Source organism: Oryctolagus cuniculus, chromosome 8 (assembly GCF_964237555.1).
Source record: "Oryctolagus cuniculus chromosome 8, mOryCun1.1, whole genome shotgun sequence".
NCBI classification, from domain to species: Eukaryota; Metazoa; Chordata; class Mammalia; order Lagomorpha; family Leporidae; genus Oryctolagus; species Oryctolagus cuniculus.
The window spans coordinates 79,847,759-79,873,028 of NC_091439.1; the positions used below are offsets into that span (position 1 = coordinate 79,847,759).

Consider the following 25,270-nt stretch of genomic DNA (forward strand, 5'->3'; position numbering starts at 1 on the left):
TAGAAAAAAGAAATCACCTTTAACTATTCCATTCCAATTTTTTAAACATATTTCAGTCTAAGTAAGTTATATTGAACATATATAAAGTTCTTCCCTTTTTAAAAAACTTCACAGTGTATTGGACATATTTTTCTTTCTTTTCTACTCATAATTTTAGTGGAATGTTAACTCATGATCTTTTCCTTATTTACCTTCAGCTGGTGTGAGAATGTGCAAAATTATATATATATATATATAAACATTTAAAGTCGCTAACAAACCCATATGATTTAAAAAATGTTTTAAAAGATTTATTTATTTATTTGAAAGTCAGAATTACAGAGAAGGAGAGGCAGAGGCAGAGAGAGAAAAGTCTTCCATCTGCTGGTTCAATCCTCAAATGGCCACAATGGCCAGGGCTGGGCCAGGCTGAAACCAGGAGCCAGGAGCTTCATCTTGGTCTCCCATGTGGGTGCTGGGGCCCAAGGACTTGGGCCATCTTCCACTGCTTTCCCAGGCCATAGTAGAGAGCTGGATCAGAAGAGCAGCAGCTGGGACACGAAGCAGCACCTAAATGAGATGCCAGTGCTGTAGGTGACCGCTTAACCCACTATGCCACAGCACTGGCCCCCACCATATAATTTTAATGTCCAAAATTTTATGTTTCAAAAGCTTTAAGTATCATTATGCTCTTAAAAATATATATATGAAATACATGAAATTTGTTCACTTTATATAAATTTTAAAATTTAAAAAATCTTTTCAAATGTGATTCATAATATGAACTACTATATAACCAAGACAATACAATAATATAATACTTTATGTTGAGCCTATATGGCTGCACCTTTTTCTGTGGCTGTTTAGCATATCAAACAAGGACTCAGTGCCTTATTAAAACAGATGTATCAGGCCGGCGCCGCGGCTCAATAGGCCAATCCTCCGCCTGCAATGTTGGCACACCGGGTTGGGGCGCTGGATTCTGTCCCGGTTGCTCCTCTTCCAGTCCAGCTCTCTGCTGTGGCCCGGGAGTGCAGTGGAGGTACTTGGGCCCTGCACCCGCATGGGAGACCAGGAGAAGCACCTGGCTCCTGGCTTCAGATCAGTGCGATGTGCCGGCCGCAGTGCGCCAGCCGCAACGGCCATTCAGGGGTGAACCAATGGAAAAAGGAAGACCTTTCTCTCTCTCTCTCTCTCTCTCCACTCTGCCTGTCAACAAACAAACAAACAAAAACAAACAAAACAAAACAATAACAACAACAAAACAGATGTGTCACCTTTGGGATCTAGAAGAATAAGAAAGTAGTTTCGTAATTTTGGTGTTAGCTGATTTTCCCTAGTAGCAGGTTTCTGCGTGAGTAGCAAAAGTAGATAAAGTAGTTGGAGAACTGAATTTTGAGCCATGCAAGGCAGATTCTACGTGTAGGAAAAGAGCAGTTACATCACCATGGGCTCTGGTGCTTGTGGAAGGCATCACACAAGAGATGAGGGAGAGGAGTGCCCTCCAGGTTGGGGAAACAGCATCTGGCTGGTCCCAGATGTGGCCCATGCTACGGCTTGGCCGATGTTCCTGCCTCCTAAGCAGAAGTTATTTGTTAGTGGGCTTTACAGAGGAGTCAGCAACAGTTCCATTGTTGGAAAGCAGAAGAGTCGCAGAGTAGTTGATGGAAGTGAAAAGACTTGCCTTTCACTTTGGGAACAGGGTGCGATCCCATCCAGGGAGTGTGTGATAATGGGAGGGGAAGGTACCCCATTCCTCTGCCACTGCTCTCCTGGCTCCCCGGGGACTCTGCCTTCCAAGGTCGAGGGCTGGAAGGACTCTACAGGACGTTATTCAGCGCTTTTCCTGGCTTACTCAGACTCCCATCAGCAAGGTCTCCAGGCCTCACCTCTCCTGGGGTGATTCATGCAGTCCTTCCAGATTTCTCCTGGAAGCTGCACCTGCATCCAGGTCTCATCCCGCACCTGCCTCACAAGAATTACTGCTCAACTGGAACCTACCCAGAGCACTGGGACGAGGTGGGAGAGAGGCCAGCATGTGCAGGGCAGGTTCCAGCTGCCGCTTCCTCCTCCTCTTCTAAGGGCAGCTGGGGATGAGGGCTAGGATTAGAGCTGAGAACAGTTGGAAATTAATTTCCATTATGAGTTTAATACCGTGTGTGTGTATGTATGTACATACATAGTGGTGTGTGTATATATCTCCACATGACAGAAATATTTGTGTGTATATAATATTTTCTACATTGTTTTTGTCTCATCCCTTAGATTTTGGGCTAATTAAAGGCATAAATTATATTCAGTAGATTGTTGTTGACTGTTAAGTTTGAAATTAAGTTTTAAACAAGGAAATAGTGTTTTAATGAAATAAATCTTGAATTGGTCTTCTTAATTAGATTTTGGTTGCAGAGTCACTCTTGAATTTGAAGGAAAAAGATTCTAGTATAAAAATGCTAGTTGTTTTTAAATTCTAGGTACTTCCTGCTGTGTGTAAACTACTTTTTCTATGGAGAGACAGTAGCAGATTATTTTGCTACATTTGTTCAAAGAGAAGAGCAGCTGCAGTTCCTCATTCGCTACCACAGATTTATATCATTTGCCCTCTACCTGGCAGGTAAGAGAAGACACGCTGTGTGGATCTGCAGCCAGCATATTTTCCATGCTGATTTTCACTTATGGTGTTTAAATTCATGGCATCATTTGTTTGTTTCATTTTATTCCAGCCTCTCTCTTTCATTGTTTCTCTTAGATGAAGCTATTTCTTACATCATGATCTTAAACAGTAATTATTCCCTAGTGATAGATTTAAAAAGTACTTGATTAATAACCACCCTATGTATTTAAAAATTTTCTTCACTATTTGTAATAAAGACATTTTTAAATGTATGGTGATTATTAACCCCATGTAATTTACAAAGAGACTTTCACACACATGCATTGCTTTATTTGTGCCTAGGAAATAGAGCTTTCATGTGGAATTAATCAGGATAATTTGTTATCCTGATATGGTTTTATTATATATAGCAACTTTGTTTATACTATACTGTGCCACATATTTTTACAATTTTAAATTAAAAATCATATGTTTTAGCAAAATTAGAATAACTGGTTTCAGTTCAGAATAACTTTATTTTTTTATTCTATTTATTTATTTATTTATTTATTTTTATTTTTTGCCAGGCAGAGTTCGACCGTGAGAGAGAGAGATAGAGAGAGTTATAGACAGTGAGAGACAGAGAGGTCTTGCTTCCATTGGTTCACTCCCCTAATGGCTGCCACGGCTGGCGCTGCATCAATCCGAAGCCAGGAACTGGGTGCTTCCTCCTGGTCTCCCGTGCAGGTGCAGGGAACCAAGCACTTGGGCCATCCTCTGCTGCCCTCCCGGGCCACAGCAGAGAGCTGGACTAGAAGAGGAGCAACTGGGACTAGGACCCGGCGCCCCAACCGGTACTAGAACCCGGGGTGCCGGCACTGCAGGTCAAAGATTAGCCAAGTGAGCCATGACGCTGGCCCAGAATAACTTTAAAATATGCATATATATTTATTTAAGTTAGAGAGAGAGAGAGGGAGAAATTTTTCATCTGCTGGTTCACGCCCCAAGTGACTGAAGCCACCAGGTCTGGGCAGGGCTAGGAAGACCAAAGCCAGTAGCCGGGAGCATTATATGGGTCTCCTGCAGGGTGCAGGGGTCCAAACACTTGGGCATCTTCCACTGCTTTCTCAGGCACGTTAGTAGGGAGCTAGATCAGAAAAGTAGCAGCTGGGACACCAACCAGTGCCCATATAGGATGCCAGCATCACAGGTGGCAGTTTTACCAACTATGCCACAATGCTGGCCCCTGGAATAACTTTTGAAAGCCAGATTTGCTGGTGTGAATCTGGCTCTGCCACTTATTAGCTGAATAAACATTGGGAAATGTAATCATTTTGTTTTTCTAGGAGTATTACCCGACCCTATTTCAGTGTTTGTTGTTGTGATTCCTATAATCTCTCTTAAAGAAGGAAATGAAATCTGTGAGTCATCACTTTTGCTGTTCGTAGTTATTTTAGCCCCTAAAATAGTTTCTCAGTAAATAAATTCTCCCCCTGGTAGGCCAGTTTTGAAGACTGAATGTCAGGCGGGTGCTCGTTGCCGTCTCATCAGGCCAGAGTGTGCAGCGTGTGTGGGGAAGCGAGGCCGCTGCGTGGGAAGGCGGCGTTCTCTTCAGGGCTTGTGGTGTGGCTCTCAGCGGCATCTGCCTCAATAAGCCCCTGCAGTTCCTAGGTCCCTGATCCAGGAAGCCGGAGAGTGAAGCAGGGTCTGAAGTGGTGCAGATCTTCAGGGATCAAAGGGTTGGCTTTGTTTTGTTTTTGTTTTAAGGAGGAGTGGCCACATTTGCTGAAGGATTTTTCCTCTTTTTACATTCATGCTTCTTCAGTTTTCTTTCTTCCTCTTGTTCTTAAACATTTATTTATTTATTTGAAAAGTAGAGTTAGAGAGAGGGAGAAACACACACACACACACACACACACACACAGACACACACACACGGAGAAGCAGAGAGAGATATCTTCCATCTGCTGGCTCACTCCCCACATGACTGCAAGAGCCAGGGCTGAGCCAGGCTGAAGCCAGGAGCCAGGAATTCCATCTGGGTCTCTCAGGTGGGCATCAGGGACCAAGTACTTGAGCCATCTTCTGCCACTTCCCAGGGGTGTGAGCAGGGAGCTGGATCGGGATCAGAGCAGGCAGGATTCTGATAGGTTCAAGAGACTCAGAATGCAAATGGCAACCCTGTGTCCCACCTCTTCCACATAAAAAATCCGAGTAGCAGGCCTACTTCTTAACTTATTCTAGACATTCTCTGTTGACCTCTGGTTGAAACCTTTCTCCCTCTCCTTACTCAGGTATTTTTGTGGCCATTGTTTATTAAATGGTCCCTGAAATCTCATTTCCTAGGAGCCGAGTTGTATCTGAGATTACATTGCCATTTGTTTCCAACTGCTCCCCCCCCTTCCCCCTGCCCCATGAGTCACTGCCTCGCCTTCTCTTTTCCACGTTGGTAAGCTGCAGCGCAGAACTCCCTCATTTTCCCCTCTAATCTGTCCCACGTCTCTGGGTAGTTTCTCAGAGGGTTGCCTGTCGGTTCTCTCTTGTACTGGAGACCTGTGCTTGCTGTGCCTGTGTGAATGGCGGCTTGGGTCTGGGCTCCTACGTCTACCTCGCACCATCCAGTTTCTTGGTTAACACCCTCACTTTGCTGAAACATAACCTCCTACAAATTCCTGTGAAATGAATGAGAACGGTAAACACATTATATCCATGCATTTCTGATCTCACAACGGATTGCTTCGGTGGAGGCTTGCCCCATTGGACTCCGTGGTGCCGTTTAGAAGCCTGGGCCTCAGACTTGCCTCCCTCTGAATCTTTTCTCCTTAGTTTCTCTGGAAAATACCTTTAAGGATTTCTCAGTGCTGCTAAAAATTATGCATCTGTTTGCCAGCTTCCAAAATTTCTTGCTATTCTTCTTCTCTTCTTCACATTTCTTCAGTTCTCTTTGTTCGTGTGGGTTTTTAACCTTAATTCCTTTTTAATGTCATTCTAGTGGGTGAGATATCAGGATGGAGTAGAAATAAATGTGTGCGATGGAAATGGAACCCCTTGACCGGGCTTTTCTTGTCCTCCTGGCTTGAGAGGCTTTACTGCTTTCTCTCTCGGCCTGTGGGGCTGCGGGGTGGCTGGGCCTACCTGGCAGTTCTAACCAATTGCACCAGCACAGAGGCTGGCACTCTAAGCTCTGGTGCTGGCCATTGACTTGAGCTCCTGCCTGTGGCCTCTTCCTGTGGTTCGGTGTCTCAATGTGCATTACCTGGGTTCCAAACAAAGAGCCAAGTGTTTACAAAGCTCTAAACTTTTAAAAAATGAAAACAAGACATACACCCATAGTAAAAATTCCATCGAAAGAGAGGTAGTCGATGACATCTTCGAGCCTCAGTGCCTTCCTTGCTGTCTCCAGGGACCTAACACTGTTATTCCAGAAACGTTCGGAATATTCAGGTGTATAGTCCCTCGGGTGGCTGCAGTAGTACTTTGGATGTTGAATGGCCTCCAAAGGCCCTTTTGTGAAGTGGTTGATTCTCAAGGTGGAGACTTAATCCAATCAGGGTGTGTGAAGGTGGGCTCTTTGGGAGGTGATTGGATTGCATTGGGTTGCTAGGGTGGAGCTGCCATGACTGAAGGCTCCTGGGTTTATAACAGACCATGTAGGCACATACACCCTCCCTGTTGCCCTGTGATGTTCTGCATTACCTAGGACACCCCAGCAGGAAGGTGTTTCCAGAGGCTGGGGCACTCAGTCTTAGACTGTGAACCTCTATAAACCGTTTGTAAAGTTAGGCTGCCTCAGGTACTTTGTTATGAGGATGAAAACCTGGCTAGTATATCCTTCTTTTGATTTTTTAAAATATAAATAAGAGCAGACTATTCTATACCCATTTTTCCACTTCATATGACTTGTATGTCATGATTTTATATCAATACATGTGAATCTGTCTAGTTTGTATCTTCAGTTATATCTATATTTCTGGGTAGCAATATTTGATGGGAGGCAATGGCAGCATACAAGGTGGCTCCTATTTCCTTAGGGTTTGCTGTGACTGAAGCCCGGGAATTGTCCTCCACTGAGTGGGAACAGATAATTTATTTTGTTCTTTTGCTTATACATTTTCTTTTTTTTTTTTTTTTTAATTTTTTTTTTTTTTTTTTTGACAGGCAGAGTGGACAGTGAGAGAGAGAGACAGAGAGAGAAAGGTCTTCCTTTGCCGTTGGTTCACCCTCCAATGGCCGCCGCTGCAGCCGGCGCACCGTGCTGATCCGATGGCAGGAGCCAGGATCCAGGTGCTTTTCCTGGTCTCCCATGGGGTGCAGGGCCCAAGCACCTGGGCCATCCTCCACTGCACTCCCTGGCCATAGCAGAGAGCTGGCCTGGAAGAGGGGCAACCGGGACAGAATCCGGCGCCCTGACCGGGACTAGAACCCGGTGTGCCGGCGCCGCAAGGTGGAGGATTAACCTATTGAGCCACGGCGCCGGCCTGCTTATACATTTTCTACCTGATAGCTTCAGCTCCCTAATAGTTATTGCTTGCTTCATGCATTAAACTTTTGAGCTGTACTTTTATACATAAAAATCCACATTTTTTTTCTTTTTTCTAACAATATACTGACTTCTACCATATTCATTTTTTACCACCTGCTGCTTTAGGCTCATGGAGTCACAGAAGCTCATTCAAAGTCATCAGAGTTATTCTTTCGATAAACATTTGAGTGCTTTCCAGTTGTTAAGAACTGAGTGTCAGAGTGTTGAGAATATGAAGGGAAACAAAACTGAGGGTGTGCCTTCCAGTGTCTGGAAGCTAGTGAGACACAAGTCCCCTATTCATTGCTGAAACCTGAACCAGGACAGGCAAGAAAGGCCTTGCTCTTTTTGGGGGTGGGAAGGCCTTTGAGAAGAGATGACAAGTGTCAGGAAAAGTAAAGAATAGACATGTGCTTGCCAGTTGGATTGTGGCACAGGGTACTCCCAGCAGAGGGCTCAGCCAACTGTGCGAGACGCAGAAGGGAAAGAGGGTGGCAGGATCTGGGCTCTGGAAGACATTGAAGCTAGGGAAGGTAGGAAGAAGCTTTTTCATGGGAAAGGTTTGCCCTTTATCCCTGGGAAATCACTGGGGAATTTTAAGCCAAGGAGATGATCTCACCATATTTGTAAATAGTATAAATGTGAGTTGGGAGACATTAGCGGGGGAACTGGATAGAAAGCTGCTGTTGGAATTCACACTAGATACAGTGAGGACCTGAACCCTTAAGGTTGTTTGTAATATTGAGTGAGTTATAAATTAAAAAGTAGAGAGATAGTGTGGGCTGGTCTAAGAACCCAACTCTTGTTCTGTGATGTGCTATAAAAAGTTGTTTTGGTATCCCAAATTGTTGCCTTAAAATGTACTTTTAAAATTGAGATAATTGTATATTCACCTGCAGTTTTTAGAGTACTGGAGCCCTTCTATACTTTGCCCAATTTCCACTATAGTAACATATTTTTCAAAACTGTGTATTATCACACTAGGAAATTGACCATCATTACATGCCTAGAAACATGCTTTAAGATGCAACTTTGAGGTGCCAGTGCTGTGGTGTAGTAGGCTAAGCCTCCACTTAGGGTGCCAGCATCCCCTATGGACACCAGTTCCTGTCCTGGCTACTTCTCATCCAATCCAGCTTTCTGCTGTGGCCTGGGAAAGCATTAGAAGATGGCCCAAGTGCTTGGGCTCCTGTACCCGTATGGGAGCCCCAGAAGAAGTTCCTGGCTCCTAGCTTCAGATCAGCCAAGATCAGCCCAGCTCCAGCCATTGTGGCCATTTGAGGAGTGAACCAGTGGATAGAAGACTCTCTCTCTCTCTCTCTCTCTTTCTCTCTCTCTCTGTATCTCTACCTGTCAAATAAATAAATAAGACTTAAATAAATAAATAAACCTTGAAGAAAGCTCAGAGCTCCTTATAAAGTGATAAAGCTTCCAATACAAACTCATAGAGAATTCTGTATCTATTACTATTTTAAGTGTCCTAAATATGTTCCTGTTGGACCATAAGCACCAAATGTCTGTTTCTCTCATTTGTTTAATTCCCAGAACCTAGCACAGGCTCTGGCATTTAGGTTCCCAATACATATTTGTTGGGTGAATGATCAAGAGGTTGCAAATCTGCACATCCATACACGGGCTTCTGATACTAGTTTCTTAGCCTCACTGTTTTATTGGCTAAGTCTGGAGGCCTTCTAATTGACTCCTGAAATGGGTGGCAGCATTCGTTCAGTCTAGCAAATGGAACTAGACTTTGAAAACAGGAGTGAAGAAATACAAGGTGTGCTATGCTGATGTCATTTGTACTGTTCTCTCAACTTATGCTGTGGGAATCTTTGGAAGTCTTTTTGTTAAGTAATATTCCAAGGACATTGCTAAAATTCTAATTCTACTGCAGTGGTCAAATAACTTTGATACATAGATCTTAGCAGATTTAAAAAGCAGGGTCAGCCTAAACTATTTCATTGACATTGAATGTTATTGAAATGAGATGTGAGTATTTTCTTCATGTCTCATTGTGGTCTATGAAATTAAAAGACTTGTTTAATATCACAAACAATGGATCACTGATTAGGATCTGGAAGTCATTCTGACATTTAGATAATTTGGTTATAGAATGAATTTGATTGACAGCAAAGAAAAAAATGAGTGACACTGAAAATAATTTGGTAACCATTTCCTCCAGAGGCGAGATATATATAAAAAAAGTGTTCATCAGCTATGTGATTGCATGTTCAGCAATAATGCACAAATAAGGTTTTTTTATCTTGACGTCATTTTAGGCATCTCTGTCCAACCAGAGCCATATGCATTTTATTTATTTATTTTGAAATTTAAAAGCAAGATTATTAGAGTCAAAGACCTCCAGCCAGAGCGGCATGGAGAGGGCTTCCAAGAGAGGCAAATACCTGAAGAAGCTGGTGGTAGTGGAGATTTAAAGCACAATTTTGGAGGAAAAAAAACTTGACAATCATACTGACATTCAGTTACAAGGTGGGGACAAAACTCATCAAAAGAACTGATTTGCAATCTTTTACCCTGTCTGGCTTGCTCATGGTAAAATGAAAGAACCATCATAAGGGTGGGATACCTCCTTTGTTTTACAGTAAACTGAGTGCTCAGAAGTGTGGAGTTGCCACTCCCTTAGTATTCTGTGATAAGATTGGAGGCTCCCAAGGAGTGGGCAGGCAGGCACTTTTGGCCTTGCTAAAAGACAACCCTTGGAGGAAAGCACACACAGTGCACCCCAGTATCCACTGACTGCCTATTAGCCCATCTGATTCCTCACATTCCTCACCCCCCAGAAGAATGGACCCTAACTTCTGTTAGGGAGCTGGGTGATGATCACTTGGGCTGTTTCATGCTGAAAAGGGGGGGCATGGTTGGGAATGGGAGTCAAGACAGGGTGCCAGCAGGAGGTGGTTTCTCGAGGGGGGACGGCAGTGCCAGCTTGCAGAAACTGCTTCCATCTGAGGTTTCATGGGCATGGCTATCTAGAATTTCACTGTTTCAAGTCTGGAGAAAACAAATACAGCAGGGAAATTAAACCCATTGGGTCTAAAACAAAGGACAGAATCATTGTTAGAGGACCTAAGAAAGGTGCTGTCTAAACCATGAGCAAGTTTTCCCATTGAGAGGTAAATAGAAACTGACAGAAGGGGCTTGTTAATAGTAAGGTAGGCTTTAAGGTCTGGCCAGGTAGATAAGAGGTCCAGACATATCTTTTCACATCGGGCACTGGAATAGACATAAGGGAGGTGTGAGCCTCCTAGGGAAGGCCCCTGTTGACTTCCATTACCTGGCTGTCCTGGGAGGAGAGCTGGCCAGGTGAAGGCAGGTGGCAACTAAAGTTACTTGGTCCTCCCTTCAACAGCAGTGTTTGATTTTGGAAGCTGGGCTGAGTCTGGGGCGTTCTTAGCTTAGTGTCAGCAAAGTCTGCAGCTCTGACCTGGGAGTCCTCCGACTCCAGGGCAGTTCTGTTTCCCAACTCTTGGCTGGCAGAGCTGCTGAGGATCTTCATAAGCTGATTGCTGCCGAAGCCCTGGCTTTCCACATGGAAAGCCATTGCAGTGGACTGGCCTGTGGGTCTCCTCGATGGCAGATCACTGTGTAAAACAGCCATTGATTGGCCTGCCACCTATCTTTACATTGCTTCTGCTGCCTAGCTTCCTCTTCCTCCTGGTTTCTGTTAAAGCAGACCAGAGGAAACCTTTAAGAGCATGCAAGTCAAAGGGTGCTCAGTTCCATCTCTGATCTTTGGTGGCCTAACTAGAAATCTATAGTCACGGGCATGTTCTGATAGTGGTTTTTCTGTGAGGTAGACAGTGCCGCTAGGGAAGCTATGTCCTTGCTTTAACCTCAGACATGATGGCCACCTTCTCTGTAAAATTCAAAGTCATTAGTAAAACTTTCTCTCCCTTTGTTTGATCTGAAAGGGAGATTTTACTTGTTTACTATGACCATGGCTAAGTAAATATAAATAAATATAGCTGTGAAATAATAATTTAAGCTCTCATTTTGGCTATGCTCTTACTACAGAAAAATGTTAGCCATACCTTTATAAGGTTGTATCAAACTGTACATCCTGGAGAGTCCTTCAGTATAGAGTCAGTATCCCTTCTTGATGAGAATAGAGAAATGGGAGAACAAGCCTGGCTTTCCAGATCCCTTACTGTTAATAACTTAATAGCAAGTGAAAGCTTAGCAAACAATTTTGACTGTTAAGTAGCAAGTTATGAAAACATATTTTTTTTTTGACAGGCAGAGTGGACAGTGAGAGAGAGAGACAGAGAGAAAGGTCTTCCTTTGCCGTTGGTTCACCCTCCAATGGCCGCCGCGGCCAGCGCGCTGCAGCCAGCACACCGCGCTGATCCGATGGCAGGAGCCAGGTACTTCTCCTGGTCTCCCATGGGGTGCAGGGCCCAAGCACCCGGGCCATCCTCCACTGCACTCCCTGGCCACAGCAGAGAGCTGGCCTGGAAGAGGGGCAACCGGGACAGAATCCTGCGCCCCAACCAGGACTAGAACCCGCCGGCGCCGCTAGGCGGAGGATTAGCCTAGTGAGCCGCGGCGCCGTCCAACTTATGAAAACATTTACCAGAAGGTGCAATGCTTAAATAAATTTCAAGGCAAGAGTACACGTATTTGGAAACATCCCTTACATATCTAACACAAGTGTAACTTGTTTGACCAGCAAACCCAAGTACAAACATGTCAATGATTTAATAAACAGTTTTAGTTTCTTTATACCAACAAATTTAAAATATCTGATACAGAGACTTAGGTCACATACACCAAAAATGTATCTTTAATTAATTTAGCAGTTTAAATTTATGAACAATATTTTATCTAAAAGCCATTTAAAACAATAAATAAATTTTCCCATGTGGACAAACAATATGTACACACGTAAAACATGTAAGATAGAACAATAAAGCAATTTCAGTAATAGTTTCTTAAAATCTGTTTTTTAATTACCATCAATTGATTAGAATTACTTCCTGCTATTAGTAATCCGAATTAACCATACTTTTTCTAAGTTGGAACCTGTAGTACATTATTGGCTTTATCTGCTCACAGAACTGTGCCAAAGTATTGAATACACTAGAGGTCAGGGGAAAAAGAAGTCCTTTGGAACCTAAAAGGACATATTTAAACACAGAACAAACAGTGTTTTAATTTCATGAGCAGTAAATCAGATTTTTAGTGTTTGAAGAATACAAAACTGTAGATAACAAAAGACTTTAAATAGCCAAGTTTAAAGTTGTAAACTCATTAACTGTCGCTCCCCCTCTTCGTGGAGGAACGACACCAAGCCCTGCCTAGGCTTCATATCCGAGTCACGGCACCATTATGTCGCTCCCCCTCTTCGTGGAGGAGCGACACAGGACCCTGCGCTGTTCTTTCGTCTGCTCGGCCCTCCCCGGGTTTGCTGCTGGTTCTTCCCGGGTTGGCTACTATCCCTTCCACCTCCGTGGAAGGGCAGTTCCCCCTAGCCACATTCCCCACTTCCGCAGGGGAGCGGCACACCGCTGGCCGGCTTTCTCGGGGGCTGCACGGGTTCCCTTAGATGTTCCCCATAGATGTTCCCCGGTGCATGCCGTCTCTCTCCTCCTTTATAGTCCTCCTCCGCCAATCCCAACTCGGCTGCCCACACGCCGAGTACGCTGCTCTCCTCCAATCAGGAGCAAGTCCTACAGTTTATTAGCTGAACTGGAGGCAGCTGTGCGGAAGCTGTTTACTTCTCTCCCAGCGCCATATTGTGGGAGAGCAGATGCATATAATAAGTCTTAATTCCAGTAACTCAGTCCAGTCCGGATTGCTCCCCACAATTAACGAACAAGAAGAGGGATTTGCTTACTCCATACAATATTTTTGAAAGCACCTGCAGGATTTTATAAAAAATCCCTTTTAGGCCTCTGGGCCTTTCTCATTAAGATAACCACCATGTCTGATAACAAAGATCATTAGACTTTTTAACTTTTGGACATTTGTATCAGTAGCATTTTACATTATCACAACTTACAGTTTAGCACCACTTCACATCTTGACAGTATCTAACATAATCCAAGTAGCCTTATTAGTTGGTGTTTCTACAAGATGAGAAACATATATCCTTTGATATTTCCAGGGGCCCATCTGGAAATATCAAAGTCCAAAGAATTTGGAACTTTGCTTTTTTGAACGCCTGTCAGAACTGCCAAGAAAGCTTAAAATATCTGGTAGAAACAGGATCTCTTAACATCATGACATAATATAGACCAGATTTGTTCACTGATACAAAGTCTTTACTTAAATACTTTAGAATGAGTATATATTCAAAAAACAACCATAAATTTTAATTAAAAAATGTTTTTAAACAATCAACTTAACAGAGATGTTAAGAGAACACAATAGATTACGCCAACAGAACACAAAATCTGTGTCTCTTTGGTCATCCCAAAAATAAGAAATAAAATCTTAAATCTTAAGTTAGTGCATGGAGAAAGAACGGGCCATCAAGGAAGGAAGCGCCTTTCTTTGAAGGGAGGAAGGAACCTCCACTGTGATGTGGCCTTGACTAAACAAGTTCAGAGTTGGTGAACTCAAGGGGCTTCCATAGTCTCAACAGCTCAGGGCAAGAGCCTCGGGTGATTACTGATGTCATAAATAAGAGTGCCAATTGTTAAATCAACAACGGGAGTCACTGTGCACACGCTCCCCATGTAGGATCTCTGTCCTTAATGTGTTTTACTATGAGAGTTAACGATAACACTACTAGTCGAACATACTCTATATCTTGTGCAGTTGTGTGGGTGAAGTCTATTGAAATCTTTGCTTAGTATATACTAAGTTGATCTTCTGTATATAAAGATAATTGAAAATGAAACCTGATGAAGAGTGGGATGGGAGAGGGAGTGGGAGATGGGAGGCCTGCGGCGGGGGTAAGCCACAACAATGTAAAAGTTGCACTTTGTAAATTCACATTTATTTAATAAAAAATAATTTGAATAGTAGGCACACAAATATGATATTTCCCATACTGCTCTATAAATTTGAAATCTCATAAATTAAGTAAAAATAACTATAAATAGAAAAAAAAGAGTTAGTGCATGGAATCATCCCATAAATTGAAACAATTTTAACAGAGTTAGAACTAGGGAAAATAAGATAGCTTACTGGAGCTGGCTAGAAAACTGACAGTCACCAATTAAACAAAAACTTTTTTTTTTTTTTTTTTTGACAGGCAGAGTAACAGTGAGAGAGAGAGACAGAGAGAAAGGTCTTCCTCTTGCCGTTGGTTCACCCTCCAATGGCCACTGTGGCCGGCGCACCGCGCTGATCCGATGGCAGGAGCCAGGTACTTCTCCTGGTCTCCCATGGGGTGCAGGGCCCAAGTACTTGGGCCATCCTCCACTGCACTCCCTGGCCACAGCAGAGAGCTGGCCTGGAAGAGGGGCAACCAGGACCGAATCTGGTGCCCCGACCGGAACTAGAACCCGGTGTGCCGGCGCCGCAAGGCGGAGGATTAGCCTAGTGAGCCGTGGCGCCGGCCCAAAAACTGTTAAAAGGAGATGCTGCAGTTTTTAAACAGATTTTAAAGACTACTTCAAAATATTTATGAACATACATGCATAGCAAAAACCTCATAGCTTTCCTTGACTTACATTTTTAAATAACTCTTTAGAAATCTCCAAATTAAGACAACATTTTCTAAATAGGATATAACACATCGAATTTCAACCTTAGTTACTTTCAAGCAGTGTTGAACTATTTTCATATGGACAATTTATGAATACATAAATGTTAGCAAACCCAAATAGTTTTTCCATAGAATATAAGGTAATAAGAGTACCAAAGTTTACATTTATACACATTTCTCTCATTTGCCTTTACCCAGATTACTTTTAGCAGTAACACCTAGATGACTGAAGATGCTGATAGTATATCATACCTCTATCTGAATTAAGGTCACAATTATATTTATATGGAATTCTACTCATTTTTATAAAACTCTAGCTATAAATCAGTGACATTAAACCAGAGATTGCAAAGTTCCTTAGGTGGCTGTAACAAGCACTGATTACCAATTGCTGTTTCAGAAACCTGTTAAACCAAATTGCAAAACAAGTTTGGCAAGTTACAAAGCAAGATTTTTTTAAAGGCAGTGCTCTTCCTAGATTCAAAAGATAAATTTCTTTACACCCAATGTCCAGGTATAGTCGAACCAACTTCTCCTGCATGAGATTGTTATTTACCAAAGGTATCTTTGAGATTCTAATTGAATTTGAGTCTAGTTTTCCACTGGAGATTGTTCACCATTATGTTAGGTTTAATGAGAGAGGGCATCCATCAGAGCAGATGGGTGGGCACCCTTCCAGAGACTCCGAAGGAGAATCTGATAGGTGATAGAATAAAGGGCGGTGACCTACAAGGAGGCTCCTGTAAGAGCCTGCAAAGAGGCAAGGTAGAGAGAGAAAAACTAGAGGCCCTGCAAAGAGACAATAACCTTATGCCAGGGTGGGTGCTGTGGTGTCGTGGGTAAAAGCTGCATCTGCAGCACCAGCATCCCATATGGGCGCCAGTTCAGTCCTGGCTGCTCCACTTCCAATCCAGCTCTCTGCTATGGCCTGGGAATACAGTGGAAGAAGGCCCAAGCCTTGGCGCCTGCACCCCCAGCGGGGATGCAGAGGAGGCTTTCAGGCTCCTGGTTTTGGATTGGCCCAGCTCTGGCCATTGCAGCCATTTGGGGAATGAACCAGCAGATGGAAGACCTCTCTCTGTCTCTCTCTCTCTATGCATCTGCCTCTCTGTAACTCTGCCTTTCAAAAAAATAAATCTTTAAATAAAGAAATAAGTAAGTAATCTTATGCCCCCAAAACCAAAAGCCAATACTGGAGGTGTCTAATTGTGGGGCATCAGTCAAACCAGCCTCAAGGATCAGGAGGTGTCAGGATCAGGTCAGGTCAGGAGGTGTCTCAAGTCCAAGACTTCATCTAGATTAACCCATATATATTCAATAGCATCTGAAGTTGTTGGGCCTGCATTCTTGCCTAGAAACCTCTGGGCAAAATTACAATAATCGGAGCGATGGTCTCCTTATAAAAACTCTCCTCCACTGAGATTAAAAGCCTCAGTAGTCAAATACAATAACAGAGTGATCCTAGTGGCTCACTAAATAGACCCAAGGACCCTGTGAAACTCTAGAAAAGAATTTAATGTGAATTGGAACACATGCAGGGAAATGGAGGCAAGAGGCCAGTTAGGAGACAAGAGTTCTGAGACAGGGAGTCAGAGTAGAGGGGCTGGCACTTTCCACAGCTCACTTAGACTGACTTCTTCATCCCCTAGCTTGTAAGCAGGCCAGGTGGTGGTGCAGAAGATGAGGCAGATTTCTGTAAGCTCAGGGGTCAAAGAGATCTCAATGAGAGTATAAAAATGGAAGCGTACTTCAGGTCTTATCTCTCCTGAGTTTGAGACATTTCCCAAAACTCTTGCTGCTGTGGCATCCAGACGTGCACTGAAGCCCACAGGGAAGGGAGGAAGGTGAGGTGCATATTTTTTTTTTTAAGATTTATTTATTTATTTGAAAGAGTTACACAGAGAAAGAGAGAGAGAGAGAGACAGAGAGGTCCTCCATCCGATGGTTCACTCCCCAGTTGTCCACAACGGCCGGAGCCGCACCGAAGCCAGGAGCCAGGAACCTCCTCTGGGTCTCTCTCCCACATGGGTGCAGAGGCCCAAGGATTGGGGCCATCCTGTACTGCCTTCCCAGGCCATAGCAGAGAGCTGGATCAGAAGCAGAGCAACTGGGTCTCGAACTGACACCCATATGGATGCCAGTGCTTCAGGCCAGGGTGTTAACCCGCTGCACCACAGTGCTGGCCCCAGCATATTATGTTTAAAGTGATTTTTTTACTTGCATTTGCACACAGCTATTTTGATTTCTTTAAAATCTTTAAGGAGATGCCACAACTTTCTAATACTTGCAATTCAAGAGAATTGAAAGACATAAAATTCAGCTGTAACTAAAATTAGTACATGATTAAGGTATTTTTCCCTAAACATTCTTTTTTTTTTTTTTTACACAAAAGCTTATTTAAAGGCTAAAGTGATAAACATAAACACACACACACGCACACACACACACATACACACGGTGGTTAGGGAGGGAGAAATCTATCTTCCATCTGCTGGTTCGCTCCTCAAATGCCCACAACGGCCAGGACTGGGCCGTGCTGAAGCCAGGAGCTTGGAGCTTCATCTGAGTCTCCAATGTGGGTTTCAGGAACTCAAGTACTTGAGCCATTGTCCACTGCTTCCCATCGAGCTGGGGCAGGAGCAGAGGAAGTAGTGTTCCAATATAGAATGTGGGAGTCCTAAGTGGTGGCTTAACCTGTGTGCTGTACCTCCTGCCCCTCCCTGAATTCTTCTGTCAGGGGCTATCGATGAAACTTTTAGAAAGGTATCACAAATAACTTCATGATGTACTGTATCCAAAACACTTAGTTTTTGAATTAAAGACCAATTGGATCTATTCATATTGCTGGTGTTGTTCTATACCTTAAACTCACTATTCCGATTAATAGAAAACTTTTTAAAATGACCTCTAATATAGTAGCTGGTTTGTGTGATGATGCCTACAATGCATATTCACTTAAAACTTGTTTTAAATAAGTGAGTTGTAGTTTAGCATCCAAAAAAGAGACCTGTTGTACAGTGTGCTTCTGTTATTACATGTCTGTATTACATTATTTAAGACGATGTTTGAAATATTTTGAATTTTGATTGTTTAGGCAAAGTGTAATAAAAAAATGCAATCCAATAAAGAATGTGGATGAGCCAGTAAGCTGTAGTGTTTCATCCTGCGCCCATCCCAATGTCTGCGTTTGGAATTAAGGACTACGATGTTTACCCGGTTGGTTAATCACCAATGGTAAATTTTTTAACCAACTTTATCTTTTCTGCCTCTTCAACTAGACTGTGAGCTCTTGAATGGCAGTACCTGTATTCATTTTTATATCTTAGTCTAGATTTCATAAATGCTTAAATTTTTTAAAATTGTTTGTCCATGTTTCTGAAATTTCCTCATCCCATCTTTTGTACTTTTCAGTGTCTTATTTTTTCCCTTTATCTCTCCTAACCTCCTTAATGGTCTCACTGTCTTTTCTTTCTTTCTTTCTTCCTTTTTTTTTTTTTTTTTTTTTTTGCCTTTCTTTACTCTCCCTAACCACCTGAGGAACTGCTTGGTACTGGGAAACAGGCTGTGCATATCTTTGTATTTACAATACCAAGCATATACAGAGCTGTGTAGATGAATAGCAACCGAAGAGTATAGTTGATCACCATCATACAACAAGCACTATATATATTAGTTAGCCTTTTTTTTCTTCTCTTTTTAAAGATTTTTTTTTTTTTTGGACAGGTAGAATGGACAGTGAGAGAGACAGAGAGAAAGGTCTTCCTTTCCGTTGGTTCACCCTCCAATGGCCGCTGCGGCCGGCGCGCTGTGGCCGGCGCACTGTGCTGATCCAAAGCTTCCAGGTGCTTCTTCTGGTCTCCCATGCGGGTGCAGGGCCCAAGGACCTGGGCCATCCTCCACTGCACTCCCGGGCACAGCAGAGAGCTGGACTGGAAGAGAAGCAACCGGGACAGAATCCGGTGCCCCAACCTGGACTAGAACCCGGGGTGCCGGCGCCACAGGCGGAGGACTAGCCTATTGAGCCATGGTGCCTGCCCATTTAAAGATATTTTTAAAATTTATTTGAAAAAGTTACAGAGAGAGGTAGAGTTACAGATAGAGAGAGGGAGAGACAGATAGAGAGGTTTTCCATCCACTGGTTCACTCCCCAAATGGCTACAACAGCCAGAGCTGAGCAGATCTGAAGCCAGGAGCCAGGAGCTTTTTCTAGGTCTCCCACATGGGTGCAGGGACTCAGGGACTTGGGCCATCCTCCGCTGCTTTCCCAGGTACATTAGCAAGGTGCTGGATGGGAAGTGGAGCATCTGGACATGAACCGGTGCCCATATGTGATGCTGGCACTGCAGGCTGGTGCTTTAACCCGCTGCACCATAGCACTGGCCCCTAGCTAGCCTTTTTGATTAGTACTTTTACAACAGAAATTCAAAATTCAAAATTTGGTGAAAATGAAAGTAAAAGACAAGTTTATTCTTATGCAAAAACATTTTTAAGTTTATGCATAGATTATTTTCACCATAATATGCATTTTCCTTGAACATTTTGAACTCCCCTTGTATTTGTAATCTTGCAACAAATCCTGTGATTTTAATTGGAAATATAGCCATATAAACAGTCTTTGCTACTTAGTAAAACTATGGGTCAGATATATAAATGCTCCTTTCCATAGATTAATTTAAGGTAGTATGTATGTATTTTTACATGTTTGAGCATAAAGTATTCACCTGGCCATGAGGCACTGAATAAAAAGTAAGCTTATAGGTTTCTTTCCAGAGTATTTTCCATAAAAATAATATTTAGCTTTAGATATGCTGGGAAAGCTTTGTAGCGCCCCCCCCCACCCCGCCCCAAGTCAGAATACTGTATTATCTTTATTTATTTGAGATGTTGAGAGAGAGAGGGATAGAGAGAGCCTATGTGCTAAATGCTGTGTTATCTACAGGTGTCTGGGAGTCAGATCATTGTATCCCTTCAGTGGAATCGGAATCTGTAGTTTTGCCAAGATAGTCTTGGATGAAAGACCTGTTAAGAAAATATTGAACAGTTTTTCTGATAATTTTGTTTGCAGAAGGGCTCATGGGTGAATTGTGTGTGTCATTTCAAGGAAGAGAAAGTCCTGTATCACAGAGCAGAGCTTGTGAGGGCATAGTTCATGGTTAAGAGTGTTGAGAAGTCGCCATGGCTGTGCTGGGATAGACAGGAAGGGCTCTGTTTAGACAGAAGAGCTCATGCCAGTGGCATCTGTCTCATCTCTGCCTTGCCTTTGCACCATCAGCTTGTGACCCAAGTCCAGGCTATACTCAGTTTTAACCAGAGGCATGAAGCAGCATGGAAATACATTATTCTTTGGACTGCAAAATGAGTCTAACCTGCTGTAGAGGAAAACCTTGGAAGCAACGACTTTTGGTAGAGTTTTTATACACCTGGCAGTGGCAATACTGTGAATTCCATGTTTTAGTGTTCCCCCACCCCAGTTCTTTCTTAAGAAAATGGCATCATGGCTTTGAGTTTGTAACCACTCAGAAAATGCTTCGCTAGTGTTTTGCAGTCCAGTTGTCAGGTCACTGTATAGGTGACAAATACAGATTTGGGGTCTACATGCATTCTATTTCTTGGTCATCTTCCTTTATGTGTTGACATTTATAATCAATGAATCATCAGAAAATAGCCAAAGATACCTGTTGTTTGATCCTCTACCCTGGTAAGAGGAAGGGTACCCTTGCCTGCTCTGGGGGGTAGGAATGCCTTGGTAAGAATAACCCAGGGCTTCAAAGACAGGGATTTGTTTTATATGGATGAGACCAGGTGACCTTTGTTTCTTTCTCAGAAAGCTCACTGTCTAAAAACGTTGCAGAATGAAATGCATACATGGCTGTTCACTTGAAATTAAACTTGGTTTATGCATATTCAGTATCTACGTCTGTTTAATAGAAACTTCTAGCTTCAGAAATTCGCTAGTGTAATAGGCAAGAAGTACCTCATATTGCCTCCCATTATTTTAGTGTATAATTATTAGACTTCACATAATTGGGTAGGTTTTCTGTTTAGTAAATTTTAATTGTATAGAATGTAAACATAAGCATATACTATCTACAATGGTTGAAATTATTAAAAGTATATTTTGTGATTATTATACTAATCTGAGAAATTTCAAGTTACTCTTGGCTGAATCTTCCTGATACACATTCATGGAACCACATGATTCTTGAGGGCCATTAGAATTGGAGCATTACTTTCTAGCCCTGTGATCTTTGGTAAATTAATAAAGCCCTTTGTGTGTTTTCCTTCATCTGTAAAATGGAGATAATAATAAGTACCTGTATCATAAGAATGATGGAAGGATTAGATTTGAGTCCATGTGTGCAAAATGCTTATACAAGAGCTTAGAATTTAATAAGTGTTCAATTCATTAGCTGCTGTAATAATTTATATTAAATATTTTTATGTTATATGGAGATAGAAAGTATTCTGTATGTACACTTGATGGAATGATATAAGGATTTTATTCAGCTGAAGTTTCCAGGTTTGTTCTCTTGGTCCACATATTAGCAAGGAACTAATTCATTTAATTAAGGCCAGAGATGCTTGTTGAATTTGTCTTATGGAATATCCTGGGCACTTCAGAGATTATAAGATTGTTACCCTCAAGAAACTGCTTACTCTAAGATAGCAAAAGAGAGAGCATGAGTAAGTGACTAAACTATTCCTGAATGTGATATAAAAAGCTGGCTTGTTTGGGCTCAGGAAATATTACACTTGATACCAAATTGCACAACAAGCACACGTTTTTTTGTTCCTGAACAGGTTTCTGCATGTTTGTGCTGAGCTTGGTGAAGAAGCATTATCGTCTGCAGTTTTACATGGTGTGTATGAATCATTATTCTGTAGTCACCACATGTAATAAAAACCTCCCCCTCTTTTTTTTTCTCCTGTAATGAGTAGATACTAATCTGCTAGTTGATGTTGTGTCTGGATGAGATGAATATTTCAATTTTGCCTGAACATTATACACAAAATGTTAATGGAATGATTTTTGAGGATTTCAAAAATTTTAACTGTTGCCAAAGTTTCCTTAAAACTTTTCTTGAATATTTTCTCCTTTATTTCTTCCTTTTTTTTTTTTTTCCAAATATTATTTGTTTGAAAGGCAGAGTTACACAGAGAGAGGGAGAGACAGAGAGAGAGAGTGAGAGGTCTTCCATCTGCTGGTTCACTCCCCAAATGGCTGTAATGGCCAGAGCTGGGCCAATACGAAGCCAGGAGCCAGGAGCTTCATCCAGGTCTCCCACGTAGGTGCAGGGGCACAATCCCTTGGACCATCTTCTGCTGCTTTCCCAGGCATGCATTAGCAGGGAGCAGGATCATAAATGGAACCAGCGCCCATATGGGATGCTGGCGCTGCTAACCGGGGCTTTATCCCACTGAGTAACAATGCCAGGCCCTTGGATATTTTCAAAGGTTGTAAAGTTAAAATAAGTATTTGGATTTCCAAAATGTGTACAGATTTGCAGAGTATTCCTCATCTTCTAGACAGCTGCTAAGTCTGGGAAGCATCTGCTGCATTGTTCTAAGGAGAGGAACCTTGTTTATCTGCTATCAATGCAAGGGTAAGGGAGCCACACTCTCTAGTTAGGGTTAGTCATGGGATTAATCATTCTCTTTGGCATATTTTGTTCTTCATTATCAACATCTATGTTTAGTGAAATTTATCAGTTTACAAGATGCACTTATTTCCCTAAAATGTAGCTCATTAAATTATTAAAACGTGATGTAGTGTGAGTATTTAGACTGAATTCATGCATTAAGGCTTGTTCTGCATGTGGAGTATATTCCCTGTTTATACTTTGCTCCTCATTAAGACACCCATCCTGCCTAGTATCCTTGCTGAGAAATCATAGTATTTCTCACAGTTCTCATTTCTGGGGACCTGAGAGTGAAGAATCAAATTCTTAGCAAATCTCTCAGAACTGCTGAGACAAATTAGAAATGATAGTCTCCCATGAAAACCCAGTCCTCTCTTTCTGTCCTCAAGGGATTGATTGGTTCCAGGACCCCCAACGTCACCAAGCTACTCATATGCTCAATTCCCTCACATAAAGTGGGGTAGTGTTTGTATATTACCTCTACACAGCGTCCTTGTACTGTAAGCCATCTCAGTTACTCGTTGTGCCTAATACAGAGTAAATGCTAGGTAAATAGTTAGTGTACTCCATGGTTTAGGGGATCATGACAAGAGAGATGGCTGTACATGTTCAACACACATGTAGTTTTTCAACAATTTCTGATCTGTGATTGGTGGAATCCATGATTGTGAATCCACAGATTTGGAAGGCTAACTGAATAAATAGTGCCTATTGAAAAAAAAACCACACACTTATGCCTTTTGAAGCAACCCACATAAAAGAGAATTGGATCTGTAAAACAATAAAAATAGTATAACAGAAAGCAACTCCTGTGAAATACTGTTTACTGAAATAAGAAACAGGTTTAGTAAGAATACATCAAAATCTTCAGATTTTGGAACGTTATTTCATAAGTTCCAATCAAAATGATGAGACAGAGTACACAGAAATGTTAGCTTCCTTTTTGTTTGTATTTTACCCACAGTGACTGTGCTAGAAGTTACTAAAATAGCCATCTCTCAGGTTAAATGGAATTGATAAAACACAGAGGGCTTTGAAAGTGAGTGCTGTCATTGGACAGATCTGTGAAGATCAGTTTTCAAGTATGAAATGATGATGCTTAAGGGCAGTTGAAACCTGCTGGTTTGAATCATTTGAGTTAGAACAATTTATGGTAAAAAGTTATCACAAGAAACTCTAAAAGAAACATTTTTTGTCATTTTTTGTAACTTCAGAATAGAGTCAGAGTAAAATCTTCCTCTCTAAATTCCATAACAACCTCATAAATTTTTCATTATCATTTGAGTTGAATAATTCAGGATTATGATTTATTTGTACATGCATTTCTAATTAGTACATCTTAGTATTATTAGCATTCCATTTGTGTATAAATTAAGGTTTACCTTGTTAAATGCTTTCATTCTTTTAAGCTCCCAGTAGGCAATAAAATGAAAATAATTTACTAATGACATTTATTTTGTATGACTTTATCTTACCAATTTTGGCCAAAAGCCATGGTAGGAATTTGTGTTTCATGATTGCATTTGCTTCCCTGGCTGCACAGACCAGTTGTTCTCACTAATGTTTGTGTTGTTGGGCTATTAACAGTTCGCATGGACTCATGTCACTTTACTGATAACCGTTACTCAGTCACATCTTGTCATCCAAAATCTGTTTGAAGGCATGATATGGTAAGGGAACAGTATTATGCTCCTTAATATTTATGTCATAGCACTTGTAAAACTCTGTAACATTGGACGTTGTCACAGATTTCTTCTAAGATGTACTATCTGTTGTCCCTCTACACAATATCTTCCCGAGTTTTGCTTACTATTTGGCAACTGAAGACAAAATGCTTCATTAACAGCAACTGGAAGCCTTTCTCATTCAAGTCCCCAGTAAATGCAGGAGTCCCCACATAGTTAATTACATTTCAGGTGTTAATTCTCCTTTCACGTGACTTTCTACAAAGGGCAGGCTTTAAAAAGAGTACATTATTTGCAGGGGATGTAAGAAGAATATTACAGTTTGCATGTCAGCAGACAGCCTGCCAGAAATGCAGAAAGGGGGTAGGGTCTGCTTTACAGTCATGTAGGAATAGGTTTCCAGATGTTTCATGTACGGAGTTACTTTTTACAGTGGCCTGCAGATTCAGAAAGCATTTTTATTAGTTAAAAAACCATAAACTTTTTTATTGTTTAGAAACTAGTTGAAATGAAGGAAAAGCTTAAGATTTTAAAAAATTCTAACTGTATTTCCAGTACATCTTTTTATTTTCATTTTTAAAATTTATTTATTTGAAAGTCGGAGCTTACAGAGAGAGGGAGAGACAGAGAGGGATATCCTCCATCCAGATGGCTGCGACGGCCAGGGCTGGGCCAAGCCTAAGCCAGGAGTTTCTTCCAGGTCTCCCACTTGGGTGCAGGAGCCCAAGCACTTAGGCCATTCTCCACTGCTTTCTCAGGCACATTAGCAGGGAGCTGGATCAGAAGTAGAGCAGCTGGGACGTGAACCAGGGCCCATATGGTGTGCTGGAGTCACAGGTGGTGGCTTTACCCACTATACCACAACGCTGGCCCCACATTCTTTATTTATTTTTTTTCCCTAAAGACTTATTTATGTTATTCGAAAGGCAGTGTGACAGAGAAAGGGAGAGACAGGAAAAGGTCTTCCATCCATTGGTTCACTCCCCAAATAGCCTCAGTGGCTGAGGCTGGGCCAGGTTGAATCTGGGATCCTAGAATTCTATCAGAGTCTCCTATACAGGTAGCAGGGTCCTAAGCATGTGGGCCATATTTTGCTGCTTTCTCAGGGACATTAGCAGGGAGCTGGATCAGAAACGGAACAGCTGGGTCTCAGACTAGTGCTCATATGGGATGTTG

The 25,270-nt window shown here is 42.1% G+C and overlaps 1 protein-coding gene across 1 annotated transcript in view; it reads left to right on the forward strand.

Moving 5' to 3' along the window:
• The window catches only part of CDS1 (CDP-diacylglycerol synthase 1), an 83,581-nt gene that overhangs the window by 41,572 nt on the left and 16,739 nt on the right, over positions 1–25,270 (forward strand). Inside the window, exons 5-7 of the mRNA XM_002717047.5 lie at positions 2,451–2,590; positions 21,571–21,629; positions 23,997–24,079. Coding sequence (XP_002717093.2) covers positions 2,451–2,590; positions 21,571–21,629; positions 23,997–24,079 — 282 coding nt within the window. The remainder of the gene's footprint in view (positions 1–2,450; positions 2,591–21,570; positions 21,630–23,996; positions 24,080–25,270) is intronic.